The sequence below is a fragment of the Haliaeetus leucocephalus genome, unplaced genomic scaffold (genome assembly GCF_000737465.1).
Source record: "Haliaeetus leucocephalus isolate CR32 unplaced genomic scaffold, Haliaeetus_leucocephalus-4.0 Scaffold944, whole genome shotgun sequence".
In the NCBI taxonomy this organism is placed as follows: Eukaryota; Metazoa; Chordata; class Aves; order Accipitriformes; family Accipitridae; genus Haliaeetus; species Haliaeetus leucocephalus.
The window spans coordinates 3684448-3710665 of record NW_010973380.1 but is presented as its reverse complement, the minus strand read 5'-3'; the positions used below and the strand labels follow the sequence as shown (position 1 = coordinate 3710665).

Here is a 26218-nt window from a genome sequence, read left to right as displayed (position 1 = left end):
GCACTGTCTTATTCCACGGATGTGATATATGACCTCACTTGAAACACATTTTCCCCTTCATATCAGGATTGTTATACCTATAGACTTCTTCTATTTAAAGAAAAGAGTTGGGTGGTATAGCAAAAGTGTGAGAGGGGAAGGTCAAACAAACATTAGGGTAGTCACCTCTTAAGATTTCTATTATAAAAAACACATTTTTGAAGTGGTTTAGAATGTAGCCACTAAATAATGCTTTGGGCTAAAATGTGTTATACAAGACTTTAAATAGAAACCACATTTTAAAGCAAGTTTTCCCCAGAAGAAAAATCAGTTGGACAATTTGAGAACATTGTAAACACAGTTTGTTGTCATTAACACTAGGAAGAAAAATAAAGTGAAAGGGTTAAAACCTGTCTTTGGGAAAGGGGTGGACAACAGCTATTGGAATAAGACAGGTCTATGCCCATATGATGAGCAGGGCAGGGTTAAACCTTAGAGTGTTGCTACAAGTTACAATCCCTGGACATCATGCAAATTTTGCTCACTCTTTCCCCAAGGTTTTCTTCTTTCCCCAAGGTTTTCTTCTTTCCCCAAGGTTTTCTTCTTTCCCCAAGGTTTTCTTCTTTCCCCAAGTATGTATCTCGGTAGCTAGTTTTTCAAGACCCGGTGTGCAAGCTCTCCAGAGCAGGGCCCGCCTCCGAGCATGTGTATGCACACTGCCTGGCACCATTCTTCTGATACGTGAATGAGGCCTCCAGGCATTACCGCAACACAATTGTTAATAGTAATTATTGCTTTTTAAAAACTTTCAGTACATTCAACTTGGAAGGAGGCTACTGTATTTGTGCCCTTTGGATTCCTGTATCTTGTTACTCCTCTAAGACTTTATGCAACACGAGCTGCCTAGTGGCTTGTCTTGCTCAGAACGTTTATCACAAGCAATCCTTGGATAGAAAAGATTTTGATATCTGTGATCACTTGTGGGTTGTGGTGTCTATTGGTTTGTTTTTGTTTGCCCTTGCCCCCCACTCTCCCCCCACCACCTCCATTTGTGTGAATGAGGATGATATTGCTGGTCCTGACAACGGGAATAACTCGACTGGAAATTGGGCAGCTTTATCAAAGATCCATTTTGGTCATCTCATCTGAACAAAGATTTTGGTAGCATGCTGTTCCAGACAAAGTGATCTTTCTTAGACTGGTAGGGCTGAGTGATTTCAATCATTTATTACTATGCTAAGGTATTTTTCTGGAAAATTATTGACCCAATAAAAGGCAACTGAGGATAAACAGAAATAATTCTTAATACCTAACTATATTTTTCTAGCTTAGCTGTGGGTTTTCTTTTGTTTCTGATAATTATTTTGTTATAATCACAGAAATGTTGTTTGGAAGGGACCTGTTAAAATCTATTCCATCTTTTCTCCCCTTCACCCTTCTCCTACTGCTCTTAAAAGTACAGGGATCAGGATTCAAAAGTACCAACAGAAGGTACCACAGTAGCTTTGGACTCCCTGGGCAGACTGAGGATGTGGTTGTGTCTCCCTTCATAGTGCTCTGCCCAAAGCAGTTGCTCTTCTGCCATTCCTGATCTCTGGCTGGTGATTTATGAAGACGATAACTAAGGAGTTGCTTGTAGTACGGTGGGAGGAATATTTTTTTATAACAAACTAATACTACTAATTTTTAAATTTTCAGCTGGCTCATACCAGCAATGCAGATCAAACGCTGTCAGCAGAGTAATCATCTGCTATCTTGCTAGAGAGGGAATGTTCCTACTATTTGAATAGCAAATATTTTTTACGTGGTAACATTACTGTCTCTTAAGGAAATAGGAGGAGGTGGGTCAGAAAATTTGCAATGTCTTGGACTAAAACAGGGAGATTTTGACGAACTTGAAGTCCTGCAGTGTGGTGACATTCATTCATTCATAGTGCTGCATCTCTGGACAAATTATTATGCCATATAATTAAAATCTGTGTCTCATTTTCTTTTCTTTTTTATAACTAGGAAAATATTTTTCCATGTATTGTAAAATTGCATAATGAATATTGTTGTTTTGAAAAGCAGTGAAAGTCTCCCTGTAGAGGCTGAACTTCAGAAGTAGAGAGTTTTACCTAAGCAGAATGAAATGTTTCAGAAAAACACAATAGTCTTCCTGTTATACTTCAACAGATGTCTCAAGGCAAGTCATTTTATAAACCAACCAATGTGAGATGGATAAGTAGATAAATAATTGTTGCATACAAAACAGCTTCTGTTTCTTTTCCCTGAAGGGTTTCAGGCCTCTTATATCGGCTTATGCTATATTTCAACATGGACAAAAATAAGTCTGGCTTCTCTTTGAAACCCTTTCAAACTAGCCATCTGCTTTGCCAGTCATATTCAGATCTATACCAATATTTTTTCAGGGTAGGTGTAGCATGAGAGTTACGTTTTTTTAACTCTTTCTGATTCTTCTAGTTTTATAACTTGTTTTGGTGTATTTTTTAAAAAGGGAATATTTGGAAGAATTATACTTAAAATAAATTTCTGGCAAAACTCAAAGCAGAGCAAATAAAAAAAAATACTGCATAGTCCTAGCTAAGTAAAAGGTAAGAAGTTGAGTATTAGTTGACTGTGTTCTTTGATTTGATACTTGTTGGTTTTTAAATGCCAAGTAACTTGTGGAGGGGACAAAAGAGAATAGAAAGAAATAATCTCTTAATTATTTTTTGTGGACTAGTGGCCTGTGGACTTGTCAGCTGTAATTGCGAGGATACAATGGCAGGAATGTGTATCTCTGAATATTGATGAAAAGATGTTTGAAGCTTATGAAAAATATATTAGAAAATATGTTGGAAGATGTTTTGACTGGCTAGTTGGCCACTGATAACCATGCAATGTCAAAGAACATCATTTTGCTGCTATGGTGTTTATTGTAGGAGGGAGCATACCCTTTTCATTTATTAAAGGAACACTATTGACACTGATGTTGATACAGACACATCCAGGTCTTAACACTGTTGCAACAAAATGTAGCTCTTCAGTATTTTAAGTCTTGAAATGTGGACAACTTAGTGTTAAGGAGCAGATGCTTAGGACCCAAATAATGCTGTTCTTCAATGACTATGAATCTGTATTCAGTGGGAGAAATCTGCCCTGGCCTTTGAGGGTGTTGGAATTATGAATCTTTCTGATTGCTCATGTCCGACCTTATTCTCAAGTGCCAGAGTACAATAAGACCGACGGGGCAGAATCAGCATGGTATAAGCAGATCCGGCTGTTGAGAGGGTTTTACCTGTGGTTTGGTTCCAGCCACAACAGGAAAACAGAAGGGGAAGTGAACCATCTTTCACCTTGCTGTGAGCAGAGCAGTGGGCATTTAAGGTGGCTATGCAGGGGCTACTGAAGATTTCTCAAACACTGATGCAGAAACATATCTCTGACACGGAAATGTTACTTCATGTCAAATAGCAAAATAAACCTGCTTTTGTAAGTAGTTCTAAATAAAGGCAGGCATCTGCACATGTTTAAAACTTGCCTGCTTTCCCCAGTATGAGTTTTAAATCTTATGGTTTTTATTTTACAAACCCAAGTTGTGACTAGTTGAACCTATTAAAGATAACTGAGAAGGAGGAAGAAAACCCCTGAACGTTTCAAGCAGCAATAGTTGCAAAACCTAGATCGTCAGCTTATTACTGGATTACTTTTAGAGAAATACCCAAGATCAGGAGCCTAAAGGCATTTGGCATCTCATCTTGCACCTGAAGGTGGCATCTGGGCATCCTGCTAGCACAGCATGTCTCATATGCTATTTCTTTCTTGTGTTGTCATTGAAGAGTTTAGAGAGCTGGTGTGTGGATTTAAGTTGTAGGAAGTGCTGACATTCCCATGCAGCTGCTGTCACTGCAGAGCCCTGGTCTGATTGTATGCCAGCATTTTCACATGACAATTCTTCTCTGCCATAATACTCAAATATTAAGCTGCTTGTCAGCTGGGAACCGTAGGCTGGAAGTTTGGAGGTCAAATCTCCATTAAAATACCAGAAATTTACACTTTTACTAAGGTAATGTTGCTGTAACCCAAAAGTATATGTTAGTCACAATATGAAATTGGAAAATATTGTTATGCCTTTTGGAGAGAAAAAAAAAAAAAAAATTTGAAATGGGTAACTTGCGTCCAAAAACCAAGAAGCTGAACTTTGAAGGGCTTGTTTGGGTTAAAGCAGTGCCCAGAGATTCCACCTGAAATGAGATCAAGACTATGGAGATAGGTGCTGCATATAGCTATAGTATGGAGATCTAGCAGACGATGTATAGGAGAAAGGAAGCTTTACTCCCCTACTCTCGGTTTTTACTGGTGGCAGACCTCCAGTATAGAGGCCCAGCGATCTGCCCTGGAACAGTAGCAAAGTTGGAAATTGAACTCAGGTGTTGATTCCCAATTGAATACTTAAACCACAAAACCAGCCTCCATCTCAGATCTTCCTTCTGAAGTGAGCATGATGGACTTGAGGTGGAAGAGTTCAGCTGATTTAGGAGCCAGGCTGAATTAAAATGTCAGTCCTCTTGATATTGCTCATTATTTGGAAAAGAGGGGAAAAAATAAGTACAGCGTTTTGGTTTTTTTGCTTAAGGTTAGGAATTTCTTCAGCTGTATCTTGTGTAGCCCTTTTTATTGCAGTTTGAGGAAGGACTGAATACTTCTGGTAAGAGTAAGATGTTGTGGTGGTTCAGTACTCCTGGAAAGAGAGTATTCCTGTTCTCATCTGTACAGTTTCATTACTTCCCTTGTACCATCTCTGGCACTTGCCTGACCCCTTTGTTGAGCCAGTTCAGGTTAACGGAGGGTTTCTGTTGACACTGCAAAGCATCCAGGGAGTCCTGGAGTCTGAGCAAGTGAAAGAGTGAGACCTGTACCTGGGAAGAGGGACGTAAGAGCAGGACTGCCCCTTTTTGGCAGTACTGAGCTGCTATAGAGCTGGGTTTGTAAAACTGAGCTGTATCCCACAACTCTAGCTTTTTGGACCTTTCCTGTTTTCTCCCACTGCCCCCATTTGCTCCCTGCTTTGATTTCTTGCTGTTGCCTTTGCTGCTCTCAGCTGGTTTTCCAGTCTAGGCTATTCATGGTTTGGTTTACCTAAAACCCTCCTAAAAGCTCTTTTCTGCCGTGTTACCTGTGGAGAGGATGAAAGGAGGGATATATCTTTACTAAACTGAGATGTGTGCTATCTGATGAATGACAACAGACTTCATGCTTCTTCTTTCTGTTTCTCTCTAGCAGTCTTACATATATACAAATGACTTGGCGGTGGTGCATGTGCACAGGGTTCATTTGGCCCTAGTCGCTTGAGAACCTAGGAAGAAAGAACTGAACAAAAATCTTCCAAGTGCCATGCTGGCATTTTCACTAGAACCTTCTTCCCTTCCTCAGGGTTTGACAGCGCACTCACTATGCTGTTGTTTTCTTGTGAAGGATTTATCAATGGCAGTGCAAATTTCTCTGCTGCTCTGGTAAATTTACTGTAGCCATGTGACAAAGCTCTTTGAGGCTTTGAGTGCTGTATGTTGGCAGTCTTCAATAGCTTTAAGGCCACGGGCATGAGCCCAGCATCCACTCTGGATAGGGATCTCCCAGTGACTTCCCAGTAATAATGGCTTTCAGTTGGAATTCACTTGACCCACAATTGAACCAGTGACCTAGAGGTGAAAGGCTCAGGCATTGCATCAAGTTACTAATCATCCAAACCATCTACATCTTTCAAGCTGTTGATTATAGAAACTGTTCAATTTCTTGAGGTATCTTCTGTGCCATGTGTAGATAATTGGGAATGTTGTGCTAAACTATGGAGCTTGCTGGCCAACCCTGCTTGCTCACATTTATGTGAGCTATAGTCTGTCACTATCGAGAGACATCAAAAGAATGCCATTTAACTTACTAATCTGGATGCATCTGCAGATTCCTCATAATAAAGGTAATTGTACATTGGTGCCTTTGAAGTTATCAAGTAATGTGAAGATTTTTTGTGTACCTGAGAATTTGAACAGTCTTTGTAGTCTTTGTGCATTATATAATCTTATGAAATGGAATGACTTAAGTTTTAACCTTGTCTTAATAAGTATGTGTTTAGTCTAATTTAATTTTACAGGAATCACTGTGTTCTTAGCTGTAAAATATTGACCTTTTCAAGTAGCAGTTATGAATAATATGATTATTCATGTGAATCATCAGTATCACAAAATAGGATGCAAGACTCAAATTTTCATCTCCTACAGATGTATAAACCTAAAGGAACTCTGCTGGCTTCTGTTGAAGTTTGCAGTGATTTAGCAGATTGTGTCTTGCTTTACAGGGCATATTTAAATAAATTCTGTTGTTGTGATGTTTATATCTGATGCTAGAAGGGTTAGAGAATGTAAGAGTAGTATTTCTTTGTCAGTCATGCATGCTGACCTGATACTTTTGCTTTCTGTCTTTCTAATATTTGTGCAGTATTTAACTTGACCAACAATGTGGATTTGGAGAACACCAAAAGGAAAATGGAGCTGTACCAGAAGGATAACAAAGAAGTCATTCAGAAAAATAAGATAAAACTGGTTAGTTAACTTCTCCTCTCCCCTACAATTTTTATTCATTAGTTAGAATTAAAGGATTTTTGAAGTGGAGTACTTTCTATAATGTCTTAAAAACAAGTCAAAGCTGAAGGCTCTATGCAGATTTCGCTTTGTATTCAAAAACCGTAATACGCTAATGTTCTGCGATACTGTTATTTAGTGCTGTGTAAAGTGATTAAATTAATAGCTGAAATGTAGTTGTGCTTTATTTTGGGAAGGGCTTGAAAAGAGGGACAGGCAGTAAAATCTGCATCTAATACATCACCACTGCATGCGTGCTGGCAGCGTGATTGGACAATTTCCAGGAGAGACCAAGTTCACTCCTATACCAGGACAATCATTCCTTTCTCATCCGAAGGAAAAAAAGAATCCAGACGCAGACATTATGAAGCTCCCAGGAGAGAGCTGTAAAATTGAAGGAAAGCACAGGTCTGGTTTATGCAAAATTTAAAATGAAAGATGTTGAAACAAACATTAAAACTTTTGTTCAAGAGCTGATAACAATAACACCAGGAATACTGTATACATGGTCTGTATGCAAAACACATGGTTCTTTGAAGATTCATTCATTAAAATATGGCTAAGATGTAATTTTGTTCTTGAAAAATAAACTTGCAAGCATTTCTTTCTGTAAGAAAAGTTTAATCTGTTAAATATTTTTTCAGTATAAAAATACATGTTGTTATCAGTTCTTGAAGGAAAATGTCTGCCCAGAGTGTGACATAACAAGGTTTTGTATTCCAGTTGCACTAAGGACTTGCTTTCAAATCAGTAGGGGTGAAATCCTCACTCCCCTGAAGTCTGTGGCAAAACTTCCAGTGATTTCTTTAGCTCTAGGATTTCACAGGAGGAGATTGGAATCTGAAAAATGTTTGTTTGAACCTCTTCCTTTTAAAGGCAAGGAAATTTCCCTAGGGGTCCATCTCTGATCTGTTATCCTGTCTCTGACACTGTGCAATATCCTATGCTTCAGAGCTTGAAGAGACCTGCCAAATCTTTGGATACATGTCTTATTTTACAATGTAGGTGCAACCTCTAGGGTCACCATGAGAATAGTGTGCTTTGCCTGCAGCCCACCTTCTGTTTATATATGTGACTCGCAGACAGCCTGTGCGCTAGCTGTGTGATCATATCGAGCAGCACAGTAATACTCTGTACCCACCCAAGCCCCCTGGGCCTTCTGTTTTCTGTACTGTATGGTCTTGATGTGCTAGAGGCACTTCCAGTGGAAGCTGGGCAAGCCTGTGTGAATCCAGACTTACTGGAGATCTGGAGACATTTCTTTTTTATTCCTTTTACAACATTTGAAACATTCGACATTTCTTTTTCAACAATTGAAACATAATAATAGACTTGACGCAGTTGCTATTACAAAAACTGCATGATCTTGCCCATAAATTTACCCCTTTCCCAAAAGCTGAAAGGTTTCTCTCTCTACGTCTTTTTGGCAGGTTTTGGAATGTCTTTACTCCATAAATGGTAAAAGGTGTCCTAATTTCTCGCCCAAGCTTCTTATGGCCAGTCATTGTCCCTTCATTCTTGGACTGACATAAATTTTTCTGTCCACTGTAATAGTTTGCTTCTGAGGAATATAGATGTTCTCTGTCCCTCTTGGTGTTTTTGTTACCCTTTGCCTGTTCCAGTTTGAATTTGTGTTTGGCAAGCAGAAGGGACCAGAACTGAATGTAATATTGTAGCTGAGATCTTAACAGCCTCTTATAAAAGAACACTGTTTTCCCATCTCTACTGGAAATACATTGACGTGATCCTAAGACTGTTCTCTTGTAACACTGTTGTATGGGAGGTTCAAAATCAGTAGTGGTCAAGTAGTGCATCATATTTTCTCCTCTTTGGTTTCTAACTGATGAGTTAATGTCTCAAATCTGTGGCCTTGTAAGTTATTTTTATCTCACTTCTGTTACTTCTGTCCTCATGAGTATGTCATTCTTTCTTACAAATCAAAATACTAAGTTACTGAACCAGTCACCTCAGGATTTGAATAACTGCTTGTTCTTCTGTCAATACAAGCCATCTTTTTCATCTTTGTAGCCGGTTCCTAATGAGATTGCTGCTCATGTACTAACCCATCTGTTAGATCTGTAGATCTCATGCAGGACCATGCAGAGAAAAAGTTTTAAGTAGACAGGTATGGGTAAAAAGGTGAAGAACTCTTGGAGAAGGGGTTCTTGTCATTATAAATTGATTTTTATATATGTTTATATATACTTTTTATATATATATAAAGCCTTGCACTCTGGACTGTGGTTTTCCCAAACGTGCCGCCTTCCTTAAATATCTGCTGTTCTCCAGTCATAGGGTTACTTGTTACTTCCTACTTTGTCACTAGATGTTTAATTTCACTTGCTGCTTTGTTTTGTCTGAACTCTGTGATGTGAATGTGTTTAAGTTTCCTTGATTGTCCATTCCTGAATGTGGCAAAACATCATTACACTTTCTATTTACTTCTTCCACTTGTCGTCTTGAGTTTGCTTCAGGCTCTACCATGATCATCTTTTTCTTTAGATGTTGGGACTCTGTCTAGATTATCTTTAAACTTGACACAACCCTTGCTGCCTATTGAACTCATCTCTCCTGTTTTACTGTTTTGTTTGGTCTTCCTTTCAGAAAGTATTTGATCTGACTCATGATAATTCTTCCTTTTCCTGTAGTCTGATCTGGTTTAGGTTTGTATATCAGTTTACTTATTTCTGACTATAATTTTTGAGGGCTGGCTCTTCAGACTAGGTCTGTCAGCACTTCTCTACAGGTTTTCTTCTGTTTCAGTGCAAATTCCAGGCAGTCTTTAGATATAAACATGGAAGAGGCTTGGAATGTCTTAAAGACCCTGAGCTCTTCAGTTCTGTTGACTGAACTAACTAGAACCCTTAATTCTCAGAAATATAGTCAATTAGCAACTTGGGGATTTCTTGTTTCCTCTCATTAAATGCAAAGAGAATCCAGTTTCAGGCAGTCACTGGTTGGTGACCAGCTTTTTACCAGTGTCACTGCTAGTTACAAAATGGAAGCAGCTTCTGTTGGCTCAGTGGCAGGTGATGAGATCTGTCAGCTCTTGCATCCAGGAGTAATTGGGCCTCACTGGGACCAATTGTCTTGTTCTGCCTGATAAAGGGATGTTTTTCAGCATATTCTGGCCTATATCAGATAGCTATACTTTATGATAAAAACAAATTTTTCTAAGCTCTTGGCTGTAACAGTGTTTTGCTGAAACTGCTTCCATCAATAAATCATCCATTTAAGTTTTATAAAATTTTAATGATCTCTGTGTTTTTACTGAATCTCCCTTTCCTTTAGTATTTTTGGTGGGGAAGATTTGGAAAATGTTTCCTGTATGTTTTGTCCTGTACCTTCTTACAACCAAACTTATATTCTTTTGATTCCCTCTTCTGTATATTAAATTGTTTAATCTTTTTATTTTCCCCTGTCTCTTAGCTGTCTTCCTTTTTTTCTTTCACTGTGATTTTTCAAATACAGATTACTTAATAGTTTACAGGTTAAAACAGACTTCTCAAGAAGTAAATCCTGAAACAAAAACTAGCCACTTTGTACTAGTAATATCTTTCTTTTCATCTTGTGTCACAGGACTGCAATCCTGGTTATAGGAAAAATTCCTCATTTTCTGGGAATATGACATTTTTACAGTTCGTGCTTAAATGTGTTTTAGTTTATGAGCTTCTCTATTAATAATCACAGACTTGTAATATCTTGTTTTTCTTCTACACCACTGATAAGCACACAGCGTACTTCGCACAGAAGATGTAGCTGATGAGGGGAGTGATCAGGAACAGCACTGTGGGATTGTATTTTCAGTCACCCCACTTATATCACTTGAGAAGTAGGATGTGTGGGAGCAAAGAGGAGTTCATTTTAGAGTGAAGGTGTAAGAAAAACCCATTGCCATCCTCTAACGTTTAAAGAGCCAAGATCCAGATGGTTACTTGCTACTGCAGAGAGCAGCAAGGAAAAAAAAATATCTAACTTTGCACTGGACAATAGGAGGAGGTAGAATCATCATCCATAATCACCTTGAACTTCTACCTAAAATTCTACTGTAAAAGGTAGAATTTGGCTGCTTTTGTATTGCTTGGTCTGTCCTAGGTCCTTTGGTAGGCAGTAGAGCTGTGGGCAAGCTCTGTCCACCTAAGGAGGAAGATTGCTATGAGTTGATTTCTAATTTCCATTTCAGACACGGGAGCAGGAAGAGCTGGAGGAAGCTCTAGAGGTGGAGCGACAGGAAAATGAACAAAGGCGACTGCTCATACAGAAAGAAGAACAACTACAACAGATGATAAAAAGGAAGAATAAGCAGGCACTCTTGGATGATCTGGTGAGTAACAAAACCAGAGGCGTTGAACGCTCAGTAGCAGAGCAAACAGCAAGTACTTTGACATTCATCTCTACCACAGTTAACTGTGTGGAATTAACACAACTGCCCCTTTCTGTTTCCCTGTCTTGCATGTTTTGCATTACTGTTCTCTCCCCTATTATTCATTTCAGTGTCACAAACGACTCTGGTTTTGGTAAGCTAAGGACTGGAGGAAGAGTGCTTCTGGAATTCATAGACTTAGTTGGAGTCATTGTCCAGAATGTCCAGTGCTGGTTAGAAATTAATTTTAGGAAAGCATTCTTGACTGTTTCAACACAAAATTAATCCTGGCTAAGATTCTAGCAAAGAAAAATGCAGAAGGTTTTTCGGGTGTTTGAAGAAGGCTATTTTCTGGTTCTACCTGTTTTGATTATTTTGTTCATTTCTTTTCCTAGTGAGCTTCCATTGAAAGCCCTTTTCCTGTTGCTAATTGACATGTGGAGATGTATTTCAGAAATTGCTTTAGTGAGTCCAGCCACTCTACCAGTTTACTTACTAGCTGACATTTGACTGCATATCTGAAGAAGAGCTAGTATAAAAGTCTAGATTTCTGTTTAATTCATCGACAATATGAAAGCCACAGGCTTTGACTGTGATCAAGGATGGCTTGCATTAGCATAGCTGACATGGCGACTACTCCACCTTGAATGTATGATGGGTGAGGTTCTGTCATGTCTGAGGCCATGTAACTGCCTGCTTGTTTTGCCTTCAGCTGATGACAGCTGCATCTGCTTTGGTGCATGGCTGGTCATGCAATTTGTGAGGCGGGTAGAGAGGACCTACTAGGTTGGTTCAGCCATAATGTGAACTCTGACCACTGTTGTCTTGTTCAGCAGTCCTGAATAGTGGTTGATAATCTGGTGTGTTGAAACAAAATGGTAATCAGGAGCTGCTTCATGAGCTCAGCCACCTCTGTAATGGGGGGATGGTGGAGAACAGGGGACAGTAACCTCATGAGTTATCGGAGTATTAGTCAACCCTTTTTGAGTCAGAACACCTAAATGATAGGTGGTCTCTTTGTATTCAAAAACTACTAAAATGAGAAGATTTCTTGCCTTGAGTGTGTCTTGGTCTCCTGCTGCAAAATTTTGTTAATGAGTTGCTCCTTTTGAAGTGAATGAAGCTTGGATTAATTTGAGGCAAGTATAAACAACTGAAGAAAAAACTCAGACTCCTTCTGGAAATTGTGTTAGTCTTGTCTTTGGCTGAATTTACTACTGATTCTGCATCTGAAATGCAATGATGATGTGTGGGCACAGAGAAGCTCAATAAATGTGTTATTTAAACAACATTCATGTCTCAGTTTTTTTAATACATGTGTGTGTACAGACATGCATGCACACACATTCACATGCTCTAACACCCATGAAAATGGTCTGTGTGTAACCCTGAAGGAAATCAGAAAAAAGGAGACATATGTATGCATGCATACATGTGTGCAGCTGTGTCAGTGTGGTTTAAAGCTACTTGGCAGATGTAAATCAGAATTTCTCTCATATTTAAGTTTATCTCACATTAATATAGTGTTGATTCCTGCTTTGTATTCTCAGTTCTTATTCAAGATACAGATGCTTTTCTACTTTTCCTGGTAGAGTTCCCCTTCAAACCATGGCAGAAGGCACTGACATGAAGAGAGAGCATCAATGTGCAGTTTAGGAGTTTCATGGCCTCCTGAAGAGCTACCTTTTTCTAAGCCAGGAGTACTGACAACCCGTCATTGGTTTTGCTGAAAGGAGCTGGTGTTCATTTTTTGTAGACAGAAGCAGAGATGAGCAGAAAGGTTCTTTGAAAATCTCTCAAGTCTGTAACTTTGCATCCAGCAGTCTCTTTTCACTTTAAAGGTCAAAGTGCTTACAATCCACACAATTAGGAATAGTTTGAGTAGTGATCAATTAATAAAAACTCCATTATGAACTTGAATTTAATGGCTCAGAATAGGGATTTTGAACTGGTTTCTGACTTACTTCAATCCTGTTCTAAAATACCCTCTAAAGTTACTAGAGACCAGTGGTGGGGTGCATGTGGGGATTGGTTTGTGGTTTTTTTTTTTTTTTTTTTACACAGCAGTTGGTTTTACTGGACACCTACTTTACCAGATGGCTTGCGGAAAAAATGGTTATAAATAATCCTTAAAACGTGACCAAAATAGGTAGTTTTTACTGTGATTGCATATGTATTGCTATTAAAACATATCTTAATATTCTAAAAACAACAGAAAGGTGATTTTTAAAGACTGAGGAAGGAAACTGGGCGATTTTAAGTTGTGTCTCTGTTTATGAAGGGGCACTGTCAACTTAAATTTGACCCAAAACTTGTTTTGTAATACTAAAGGTTTATAAAACCAGCACCAAAGTGTTTGTATAATGACTTACAAAGTCTCTGGAAAACCAGCAGTTGTTAAACAAATAAACATTTCTTATGGTCTCTGAAATCCCTCTAATGCTGTGCTGCAAATCTGAAAATGAAGCTGGTCATAAGTAAAACTTAATTGAGAAATGCAGCAAAAGCCAAGCATAAGCAGTAGCAGTGTAAAGAGTTACATTAAAAAAAAATTAAAAAAATCTTACATCTGTGGTTGCTGGTACTGTGCTAAAACAACAAGGACTAAGTTCCGGCTACAGTGATATCAGTGGCAAAACTACTGGCTTGCAGGATTGTGAGTGTAGAGAAAGGTGGGAAGCTGACATTTCACCCATTGGCTTTGAATTGTCTCTTTTGGACGCATCACCTGGTGTTGGGAGCCTACAGCCCACGTGACCTGGGTCTTGGTCATTTTTGTCAAGATTCCTCCCCCATACTGGGGCAGCAAGAGAAGATCCAAGACAAATTTTTTTTGTGTGGTGCAGGTAGAGATGTGGGGTCTTTCCTCTTCCAAGAAGAGGTTTTTGCCTTTGGTGCTTAAATCGTAATGTCTGAGGAGATTCACAGTTTCTTGTATGTGTTATTTATGGTATTATCATATTGAGTAAAGGTCTCAGTTTTTTAAAAACGTGTATGAGAATACTGTCCCATCTTCAAAGAGCTTATAATTTAGATAATCCAGAGGCAGGGAAAAAGGCACAGAAACGTTTGGTATTTAAAATGTCGTGCAGCAGGCTCTGGTTCCTGGTCAGCCTGGCGAGTGCAGTGGCTCATGCAGAAAGGACTGGACCTGGGGCAGAGGCTCCAAGAACCTGTCCTCGGCTGGGAGCAGGGAGGGGAAGGGCAGGTTCGCTTGCTGGAGAGGTGAGCAAGGCATCGCGGGTGGCTGGGGCTCTGCAGGCTACTGGTGCTTTGCCTAGGCTGTTGCCTGTTTTGCCTCCCAGTACTAAATTATGCAGATTTTATATTACCTTCATTGAGTGACCTCTTTTACAATAAAACCTCTCACTTTAAAAGCACAATGCCTTATTGTAATTTAGACTTGTAGTCTCAAATGCATTTTACGTATCATTGGAGGGGGGGTGTGTGTGTTTTATTTTGTGTTGGGTTTATTTTTAACCTTCTAGACTTGGATAATTGGGGCTGAGTAAAATATTAAAGCGCTTCCTTTATTTACTCTATAAACTCTCTCACTTGCATACAGGAGATTGTAGATCTGCTCTTGGATGTCTTCTGTGTTGTGGGACTTGCACTCTCCTCTTCAAGAGCCCATGCTTCCCAGGCATGAGCAAAATGGCATTGCAGCATGTGGCAAAGAGGCAGGTTTTCCCTGGGCTGGGGCATAGCTTGGAGTCAAGCAAAGGGCAAAGTGCCTTAAAGACATCATGTGTCCACACTTTTATTAGAACCTCAGGGTTTTTGAGACAAATCTTTTAGAAATTTTTGCATATAACTAGCTTCGTTCATACTGTTAGACAGTTTGTTTTCCCATACAGAAAACTGCTAGTATGGATACATGCTTACGGGATTGGACCTTTCATGTGTGTTAATAGTTAACAGAAGGGCTATGTGCTTATTTGAAAGGACAAACAATCATGGACTTGGTGGCTTTCTGGCACGGTGGGGGTTTCCCACAGTTGTGTAATCTGGTTACCGGTCATTGTGTGAACTCTTGAGAAGTTAGTGCAAAAATTGGCTTCCTTTAGTTATTGTACTAGAAATGCAGTGAACGTTTAAGGAATATGAGAGGACAAAATGAACCAGAGAATGCTTCCCACTCTTCACTTCTCCCCCAGCGTATTAAATCTGGTGATTAAAAGAATCCAACATCCTTAAACTTTGCTGACAGCTAGCAGCATATGCTGCTGCGTGGTGGTTACGGATATGTACAACACTTTGAAGATGCAGACTGTAACCTAGTGCTTTCGTGGTCCAAATTTTCTCCCAGTTGTACAGAAATTAGGCGTCTCTTATTATTACAATTTAGGCTTTTAACCTCTTCTCTCCACTCCTCCCATTTAATCACAGAAATGTGAGTAGGGTCCTATGCCTTAGTTGTATTTGTGACTCTGGACCAGCTCTGTCAGCTGAGATTTTTCTGCTTTTAGCACTTGCAATCTAGTCATAAGACAAAGGGCGTGTAACAAAAAAATAGAGAGGAAAGAGGACTGGAGAGTGATATGAAAAGTCAGTGTACAATATGACTGTTCTTCATGATCACTTCAGAAGATTTCTGTAGGATACCATGAACCGCAAGGCATCTCATGGCATTAAAAAATTCCAATTTCTTACCCTGAACTGAATAAGTAAAAAATCACGGTCCAGTTTGTTAAAGTTTTGTTTGGTTTTGTGAGTAACAAATATGGTTCATAGTTCAGTATTTGCTTGGTCCCATGAAACAGAAGTATACATGACGTTTGAGGGCCTTACGAGTAAAATACTGTGCTAGAGCAGTCTGGGAAGAATCCATCTGAACTTCCCTGCTCTCAACTTTATGGTCATTCTACCTAGGAAGTCTCAAGGCTTTTGGTGGGCGTGTGGATAGTTGCATTAGTTTACTAGAAAATTACTTGGCCAATAATTTTCTGACTCTCAAGAATGCAGTTACGTATATGTATGTTAATAATCATTCTGTTCTGAGAATTTAAGTAGTTCATTTGCTTAACTATTCATTTTACTACTTTTTATATTTTTTTTTTAATTGGCTGGCTTCCCTAAAAATAAGTTGGTGAAGGAGAAAATAAATATGCTGTTGGTTGCACTTACAATAGTGCCATTGTGCAAAGCAGAGCAAGGATCATTTCCAAACGGCCTCAGGTGAAATCTAATGGGAAACAATTTCAAACTGGTCTGAGTTCATTGGTAGAAAGAATGTGTCTTAGATAAACATCTGATCCAAGTTATACTACTTGGTATTATTCCTTCTCTGATTAAGTTCTAATTTTTGTTTTATTTTAATAAATACAGTTGCATTGGCCAGTTGGAATAAGGAGCCTGTTATATTGTCTTTAATGTGGATTCTATAAAAATGGTTGTTTGCAGGTTACTCTGATTTATGGGGTTGCTGCAGCTTTTTCTTATTACTGAAAATGATCGTTTTCTGTAAACTGTTTCTCATAGGATACTTAGCACTACACTGCTCTGCTAGTGATGGCCTTTCAGACACAGCTTGCACTTTTGAAGAATATGCAGTGTTAATTAATATTTGGTTTTGTTTAGCACTCAAATCTGTTCCTCATGTTTACAGGAGAGCTCCAGTCTTCCTGCTTCACTGCTTTTAGCTCAGCATAAGGACAGATCTACTCAGCTAGAAATGCAACTGGAAAAACCCAAACCTGTCAAACCAGTCACGTTTTCCACTGGCATCAAAATGGTAAGACTTGCTTGTTTCTTTTTTTTTTAATGCCTTTCAAAAGACTGAGGATTTCCTTATATGAAATTTAGAGGTTGTTTAAGCCTGAGTTGCATATTATATGAAATAGACTGTTCTCTTCCAATTAAATAAGTAATTAGGAATTAATCGAAGAATTTCATCATTCTGCTGGTTGGAATATATGAAATATTTTTTATTACATAGTTGTCAAAAAACAAGCTATACCTCTTTCCCTGCAAAGTTGCAGTGTCCTTGAATTATTTTTGTCTCATTTTTGTACCAATTCTGGAAGTTGAAATTTTGGAAGTTCAAGAATAGGCTGCACTTTCTTCAGATTACTTTAAGCACTGGAATAATCTGTGAGTATGAGACGGACAATTTAGAAAATGATGCCGAGTGGTTAAGGACGCTATTTTCATTGTTACTGGATGCTAGGAAGCAACAAGTATTGTTGCAAGTGTGTTACTGCTACGGTGACAGCTAAAGATGTGTCAGCGTTCCTGTCCTTTATCATGACATGGTACAAGTACACATCAGCCTGTGTAAGAAATGTGAAGTTTTGAGGGTGGTGGTTCAGGGGTGGGAGCATGGGTTACTGGTCTTCTTTGCACCTTACTGGTTTCCTGTTTTGTTTTGTTTTAAATCTCTGCACTTTTTTAGACTTTGTATTTTAGAATTGATAATGGTAAACAATGTCTTGAAAATAACTAGCACTCTCTACCCTCCTCAACAAACCAAGAAGTTGGCAAAGCAAAAACCTTTGTATCAAACTAGTCTCCCATCAACTAATCAATTTATTTTGTCAGGGATATCTGTGCTGTGTTCATTATCCCCCAGAGGGTTCACAATGTAGAAGCATTTGCAGCTTATCTTCCAAAAGTAGTGTCAGCTTTTGCAAAGATGTGCAGATTGTTTTCTTGTTTTCCTGTAGTATAAACTGTATCTTCTTCCTTTTTCTTTTAAAATCTGAGTCTGGGGGAGATTGATATTCTTCATGAGACCTTTTCTATTTGTGTAGAAAAGCTAGGGGACAGAAAATGTTTGTTGTTCTGTTTAAAAACTATTCTAACTGAATGCCTGTACTTTTTCTTGCTGTTAAAATATATTGTCAGAATTTCTTAAAGCTGTTGGCCTTTCTTCTGGGAAAAGCAAGAAGACAAGCTTATGCTACACGATGAGGACAATGGAAGTACTTCCTAATGCATTTGTAAATGAATATTAAATGCAGTATGCGGTAGTGGACATTTCAGATCTGCAGTGCTAAGTAAACTTCACCAGGAATGGTGAAAGACTTGGATGAGGAGATTTCTAGCATCACGGCATTTACATTTTAACATTTGGAATAATAGGGGATACTCCAGATAACTGATTGTTACTTTAGCAGTGTTCAGAAAGTGAGAGTAGATAACTAATTTAATTTGTTCAGTCCCAGACAAACAAGCAAAAACCTCCCCCTGACTGACCTTAGTCCTAGATTAAAAAAGAACAACTGGAAAAGAAACTTAGGAATAAGTACAGTTAACAATAAAGTTAAGATAGGAATATTTGAAGTCGCTGACTGTTTATGGAAAATTAATTACATCAGGCAAAACAGATTTTACACCAATGAAAGTACGGGTTTTGTTGAGAAAGATGAATGTTTCCATATTTTCTTTATAGGGTGCGCGATTTGGTTATTACGTGACATTGCTTTTTAGAACTATATAGAAATTATATTACACAATAATAACAATATTGAGGTTCTGCACAATAAATGAATTAACTGGCTAACTTGTAATTTCTCAAGTAGTTGTTGGTTTCCACAGCATAGGAATATTTCTGTGGGTGTTCTACTAGGGCACAGTTCAGTGTTTGGAAGCAGATGTTGAATTTCTATGGGTGACGTGCAAGCTGGCAGTTCACAGGGCCGCTTTGACAAGCTAGCCTCATTTGAATGAAATGTGTTTTAATATGGCTAAATGCAAAATTATAAATAGAAGAGTAAATAAAAGGCTCTGAAGAGGATTTGGAAGTTTAGCTAAGCAAGTAAACCAATTTGAACCTTAGCCACAGCGCGTGTGTGTGTGAGGGCCTTGGGTATGTGGATAGTACAGCAATACATAGGAAAGGACTTTTCCGTCTGAATGCAGTATTGGGGAGACTCATGGGCTGAAGAGTTCTGCTGACGGCATTTTGAATGCAAAAATCAGAAAGAACGCAAAGAGGAGCTGCAAAGGTCTATTCAAAGGCAGAAAGATGTGCTTCATGCTGTGTTCTGCCTCTAGTTTAAGGGAAGGTTAATACATGACTCAATTTACAATAAGTACCTCCTTAACACAGAACATGCCAAATCTGAACAGTGCAACAGTAAATGTAGCAAAAACCAGTAACCTTAGTTAAGCAAATAAGATCTAAATAGGAACTGAAGGAACAAGTAAGACCAAAAGTTCACCATGTTCCACTGGTTAATTGGCCTCACTGTTAAAATTGACTCTGGAATGCAATGAAATCTCTAGTTCTTGATGTTTCCAGATTAGGACTGGGATGTATCTTGGAAAGTTACTGTAGTCAAATGCAAGTTGTTTGGCTCAGAACGGAGTTAGTTTTGTAAAAAGCAGTACTGCTCATTGTACATGATTTGGCGTGGTTGACAGCGTAAGGTGAATTCCCACCTGGGCACTCACCTTATGACATGCTTGTTTTCCGGGTTGAATGTTTTTCTAAAAACCTGAGATGCTCAGTCCATTTGTTTTGCGTAGGTGTACGCTTGAAATAGGTAGAGCTTTTGTTGGCCTGCCCTCAAGGGCAGCAGTCTTTATAGTTGCTTTAGCTTTGTTCCTCTCTAAGCCACGGGGTTCACACCACTTACATTGGTGGGGGTAGCTCTAGGGGAGCAGTGAGAATTTCTTAAAAAATACAATTCTAACTAATGCTCTGTGTGGCTTGACAGTTCTGCAAATTAAGTATAGTTTCTGTGAAAAGTCTGTTTTATGCTCACTGCTAGGGTTTCAGCAGCACACATTTAATGAATCATTATGTAAGTTCTTCCCCTGTGCTTTTTTTTTCCTAATAGTTTGGCCATTGACCTTTTCTGGTGGGTGTTTTCCTTAATTTTGTTTCAAAAGAAAGGAATCCAGATAGAGCTAGCTGAGATGCTGGCTAACGCGGAGCTTGTGTTTACACAAAGCCTATAAAAATATGCCAGTTGTGGCAATCCATGGTTTTTTTTCAGCTTGAACATGAGTGTTTTTCCTGGGATGGTCTTGGTCAGAGATGTTCTTCAGCCTGACTGATAATCGGACATGTTTCTCGGTTTCTGAATTAAGAGGCATGCCCATTCTAGTCTCCTGGACAATGCTCAAGGAAGTTGGCTCATTTAAGGTGTCATATTAGTGTTGTGGAGTTCCTGTGCTTTCAGGGGGAGGAGGGAGTGTCTTTCACTTGTAAGCTAAGCAAGAGCATCCCCTATAGAACAAGACAGACAATTAGTTCATGGGGATAGGGTCTCCTTCACTTTTCTTTTTGTTAAATTGGGGTTTTTTGCTCCTTTCAAGTGAAAGCTGTTTTTTTTCTTAGCAGTCTGCTCATTAACTTTTAAATTTTATTTCAGTAAATTGTATCTTCTGTGCACAACACAAACTTTCCTAATCAATCTATTTGGTTTACCTCTGTAGGTGGGGGGAGAAAATGCTTCAGAGTTTTCTGCTTATCATGCTCATCATATTAAGAAATATGCTTTCAGCATATCTGAATATTTAAAAGTCGTATTAAATCTAATCTCAAATCCAGTGTAAAGCTACAAAAGAAACCATAGCAATCTTAATTGTTGCAGTAGTCCTAAAAGTACTATTTCCTGTCAATGCTTGTACTTTAGATTTTAGTAGCTGTCAAAACCAGCAAAGGTTGTCGGAGATGAAAGCCCTAGTATTTCTAGGGCTTATCAGGGTGTGCAAAACAAATCTAAGGTCTGGCAATAGAACCGTTCTTCTGTTTCTTGGTGAATATAGTGACCGTTTCTGGCTGGGAGGTGGCTTTAATGTGAAGCTAATTTTAATGTGTAAAAGAAGTGCTCATATGCATTGCACATGAATGGCAGTTTGCAAATGCAGCAGGAATTAATTTCATTACAGTAATTTAGGGTATTTTTATGTCTCTGATGTTTACAGGACTGTAGAAGCCTTTTGGTGCTTGTAGATTTGTGCTTTACATTACCATTACGATTAAAAACACATAGAAGTGTGGATGTATTTAACTTCTCTTTAATTCACTGAACTGGGAACATGCAAATCTTTGACTCTGCGGCCCAGCTATTTACATGTTTGTAAAAAATATGAATGCCTTAGACTGGCTTAGCTGCATGCTCTCTTCAGCATGTTTCAGGCTGGGTACCCTGTCCCTTCTCTGTTTCTTCCAGTTCTATGTTTCTTTGCTCCCTTTCCCCAGCCTCCCAGGAAATTTAGCCTCTATGGTGATGGTATTCTTGAAGTAATTTCATGTGGTTAAAAACTCAATTACCTCTAATTGGATTGCCCAAATACGCAGGAAAAGAGCATAAGTGTCCTCTGGCCTGCCACCACGTGGGAGAGTTTACCTTTTTACATTTCATACTGAAATATCTCAGAACTAATATAATGCATCATTGACTGTTCAATTTCTATCATGGTTTTTGTTTTATTACTTAATAGCAGTGGGAATATTTATTAATAGAAGTATTAGTGTAGGGTGTTGTACATGCTTCGTCATTACCAAGATGGTTGCTACCCCTCTGAATTTGCAGTTTAAATAGATGTGTCAGGGAGGGAGGGGAAGCAGATGCCCGGAGGGGATGTACTCGCCCAGGATTAGACAGCAAAGCAGTGGCGGAAGGAGGAATAGGATCCAGCCCTACTAAATTCCTAACCTCGTGTCTCTTCCGCTGCACCAGGCTCCATCTCCTGTCAACAGCACCCCTGAATGGCAGCGAATTAAGAGTGAAATATCTGCTTCAGCTTCTGCTTCCCTGTCCAAATCACAGCAGCGATGTTACATTTAACTTTCTATGTGTCTGAATATTACCAGGATTTTATTCCAGTTCCTGTAGCTTCAGGCTATTAGTAGCTGAATGCTGGGGAGAGCAATGTGCAGTCTGAAGCAGCCGGAGCTTGCAGGAGAGAGCAGTTGAATCAGTATTTCAGAGGAATGGATCTGTGTCAGACACAGGATGTCTAGGACACCTCAGGAATGCACGTTACCCCTAAGCTGAGGATAACAAGTGTGCAGTGTTACACTTGCAGTATTATTCTAATGGGAAATAACGTTCTTATTTTATGTTATGTGGAGCTATTTCTTTTAAAACATTGACCTCCTCAGCTCATGTCAAATTAACTGTTCTTCATTATTGCGTTTTCCTATAATATTGCTTCCTGTGCAAACAACCGCTCAGCGGCTGCTCCTGTTTTTCAGTCTGTTTCTTTTATAGCTTGTGAAGCAATTATCCAAAATCCTGTTCCAAATGCAAAAAAGTCTGTCAAAATACCTTTTTAATCAATTGTGCTCCTTCAAAGTTGCCTAGACATATGCCAGGTACTCTGAGGTAAGTGAAGTGCACATCGCACTAATGTTCAGACTACAGCTACTCTGCAGCTCCCAAGGGTGCTTTGCCACCCTGTCTGTGTGACTGGGAGCCGTTTCAGCCTTCCAGCCTTGCTTTGCCAATTCTTACTGCTCTGGTTTGGTTGGTTTGTTTGTTGGTTTTGGTGTGGTGTGTTTGGTGGTTTGTATTGTGTGTTTTTTCTTTTTTTTTTTTTAAAGTGCTTTTAGTATTTGCCTAAAGTTAATAAATAAATAAAGCCAGCCTATTTCCTTCCTTTGCTGTTAGCTCAGCTGGTCTATCTTCAGGCTGAAACACTTCAGATGGAATTGATTTCTTTGAGATTGGTGTTTTGTTTTTAATCTTCATTTGACTCATACTACACACATTTCTTTTTTGCAGCTGGGTGGAATATTTCCCTTTTCACAACACTTCATAGTTTAGAATCACAACAAAATGACAACACCTTATTTTCAAGAGGAAGTAGTGTGTTTAGGTGTATAGATCCTCTCGGAATAGACGTATTTGTTTCAGAGAGCATGCACATAAAGGTAAAATTTTCAGGGGCACTGAGCATTATCTAGATCTCCAGCAGGAGTCTGCCTGAATCTATACTATGAGGCTGCTGCATTGCCCTTGCAGCCTTGGTGTCTGCGTGCGTGGTGGCTGTATCCCAGCTCAGTGCTCACACACACTGGGTTGGGCATCAGCCCCGTGAAGCAGAGTCCCACTGCAGAGGAAGCCCAAATGTGCCAGTGAGAGGGGAGTCGCAGTGCTTTCTCGCAGGTCGCTGGATGAAGGTGCTCAGAGAACCAGCATTCTGGCCAAGCAGCTTCCCTGGAGTGGAGATTCACAGGGGGTGCATGTTTGAAGAGCAGGTGCATGTAGCCCTGTAACACCAACTTTGCTAGTGGGGTTCTGCCGTTGCTAAGCACCTTCTCATGATTCCTAGTAAGAATATATATTGCTTTAGCTTTGAATTTTTGTCATCAATAACTATCTTGTTTTTAACAATGAGCATTGCATTGATCTGCTGAGAAGCATACCTATTTCTGAAAAGAAAAAAGGGAAAAGAAATTGCGGCTGTTGGATCTCCACCATCTCTGACAATACATGGATACGGAATTCAAATATATGAACTAAGGGACACCAAAAATGCTGAATGATAGAATTCAGGTTAGGGCTAACATGCTGCATTTAAACAGTGATCTAGAATCCTGTGATCCACATACTGCTCACTTGTATATATAATCCTATGAGATTTAATATGCCTGCAACTTCTGACTAGCATGATGGAGAATGATTAGCAGTAGTAAATATATTTGTCATACTAAATCTCTAGCCCTCTATTTAAATAAAGATGTTTTGTTAAGAGTCAAGCACATACATGCAGAACTGTGCTTAAAGTTTTTTAACTCTGGTTTTGAAGTGTATGCCCGATAAAATTTATTTAAGTGATCTATCATCGGAACGCTTCCTGTGCACTCCAGCCCACAGACTGAAGTCTAAAACATTTAATTGGGTTCTGGCCTTACTAAGTAATTACTATTATATCAAAGAGCATAAACATTAAGCGCATTATGTTGACTTAATGCATTTTTTTCCTAATGTAGGTAAGAAATGTTTTTGGGGAAAAAATGGCCAAGTAAATGATAGTATTTGTTATTTCCCCTCCCCTCATTTACACAATGCTGGCCTTGCAGAAGGAGACTGGATTTTGAAAATGCAGTTCTATGTCTCCCTGTATCTCTTTGCAGGATTTCTGTTTGGAATGCCTTAGGAAAGATGCCATAGTTGAAATTAAGCTGTTTGGTGGACAGACATAATCAGAATTGCTTGACCTGATTCTGGTTTATGGTTGGACTCTCTTATATTACTCTGTTAGAATAAATATTTGTTCATTTGCTTTAAGGCTCCATGGCTAAAGCAGCATATGTTTATATACACATATTAGTATAAATACAAATTAGGCCCATAAGTTTGCACAGCTGTAATGACTGGAATTTAGTAAATGAAATAGTGCCAACACTGTTAATTGTACAGGAGCGAACAGCAAGACCAATGTACTTGTTAGTCAAGTGCCTGTAGTCAGCAGTGGAGCCCATCTACTCTTTAGCTGTCACTTTTTGGAATGGTACTGTTCTCAGGGTTTGTTTTTGGGGGGGGGTCTTTTCTTTTTTAAAAATTTTTTTGTTTGGATTTTTACTCTCCTGTTTGATTTATGCAGTTGCCCAAGAGCTTGCTTGCCAGACTCTTAACCATCAAATTTCAGAGGTACAGCTGTATGTCATGCAGCATGTTGTTTTGGTCCCGTGAAAAGGTGCTGCACAGGATGAGACTTGTAGGGAGAAGGCTGCTGGAAGGGTTCAGCCAGGCTGTTATCTGTTCTCCTGTCTGTATGGGAGCAGGCCCTGGGACAGAGCAGCAGGAACTGGGCGTTAGGTCCTAATGTAGGATGCCCAAATTCCATCCTAAGCAACAGCCAGACCTGCCACTAGCTACGATAGCACAAAGACACGTTGTGAAGTGATCTAAGGAAAATGCCGTTTAAATCAGCCTGAGATCTTCCTGAGTCTTATAGCTCTGAATATGCTATTGCTTGAGTAGGTGTTACTGTGAGCAATAAGGAGAGATCTGACTGAAAGAAAGAAGGTGGCTGAGAGGAGAGTCCAAAAAAACAGCTGGCAGGGAAATAAAGAATAATAAAAAAATTCTCAATCATTGTTTATTTTGGAAAGATCATGCTCTAAGCACATGGAAATACTTTACACATTTGAGAAGTGCTGACTTCCTACATGCCTTGTGAAGAAACAGCAAATCATTCATATAATGTAAACACATTTATAGATTGTTCCAATATAACTTTTTTCAGTGCTGCTGTTCTTTTTAACAAGATACAATTTAGTGCATATATGCTCTTTTGATGCTATACTTTGGCCAAGAGTTGCAAACATCATAAATGTTGAATATTAGAGTTTGTGCTAAATGAGCAATGCAAAGTTATTGAACCACATTTTTAATGCGAAAAGTTAAATAGTGCTGCTTGATGCACTGTTTAAAAGTAAACATACCAGAAAGTAGTGCTGGGCTGAAACAGAAATAAATAGCTTGTCTAAAAGTGTGAGTATAAGCAGTCTCATTATGTCTTGATAGAGATGATATAAAAAAATGAGAGCAGACAGGGTTCCTCTGTAAGGGTGGAATTTTAAGTTGAGGAAGAAAAATGAATAAAATGAGAAGCTTTGGTGCCAAAATTGCAGTAGGTATTCGTGGAATTGTATAATCATAGTGCTGGGTGGGGGGTCTCGAGAGGTCATGGGGTCCTTCCCCCCTGTTGTGAGGCAGAGTCTGGGTACTTCATGACAGGTACCTGTCTAACCCCTTCTTAAAGACCTCTGGAGATGGAGACTGTGAAGTCTCCTGGGCAGCCTCTGGTAGCACTTAACTGCCCTTGCTTTTCCATTTTGGGGGAAACTCAGTAATTGTGTGTTTCCTTGACCCAATGCAAGTCCATTTTCTGTCTAGGTAGGTGCCAGAAGCAGGTTGTTCTCTGCCTCTTTGTAGGAACTTTTTATGTACTTGAAGATGCCTATGTAAAGAGGACTTCACAGAACTAAATGTTTTAGAATTTACATCTTAAAAAAATAAGGTCAGATGCCTTAATCGTTACCTAAGAAAAAAGCATTGATTTCTTCTGCAAATGGTTGATAGACTGTCTCCACTCTACAGACTAGATGTGAAATGACATTCATCGGCTGAGAAGAGGACTCTTTAGAGAGGAAAAGTCTTTAAAAGACAGCAGTAAGAACATTTAAAGAACTGTAGTAAAAGCAATGAAGGATTTGAAGCCATTTAGGCAAGCTAAAGTAGTAAATTTGTATATGTCTGCATAGAAGAATGTGTGATCTTTCTGCCATGATCCTTTTTTCTTAGCCCTTTTCTGCATTTGTGAGAACACTACATGTTTTCGTCTAATC

General features: G+C 39.0%; 1 protein-coding gene across 2 annotated transcripts in view; it reads left to right on the top strand.

Annotated features, from left to right (window-relative positions):
* The window catches only part of MNAT1 (MNAT CDK-activating kinase assembly factor 1), a 115281-nt gene that overhangs the window by 30195 nt on the left and 58868 nt on the right, over positions 1 to 26218 (top strand). For both annotated transcript variants that reach the window (XM_010584163.1, XM_010584162.1), the window contains exons 5-7: positions 6454 to 6557; positions 10780 to 10920; positions 16568 to 16693. In XM_010584163.1, coding sequence (XP_010582465.1) covers positions 6454 to 6557; positions 10780 to 10920; positions 16568 to 16693 — 371 coding nt within the window. The remainder of the gene's footprint in view (positions 1 to 6453; positions 6558 to 10779; positions 10921 to 16567; positions 16694 to 26218) is intronic.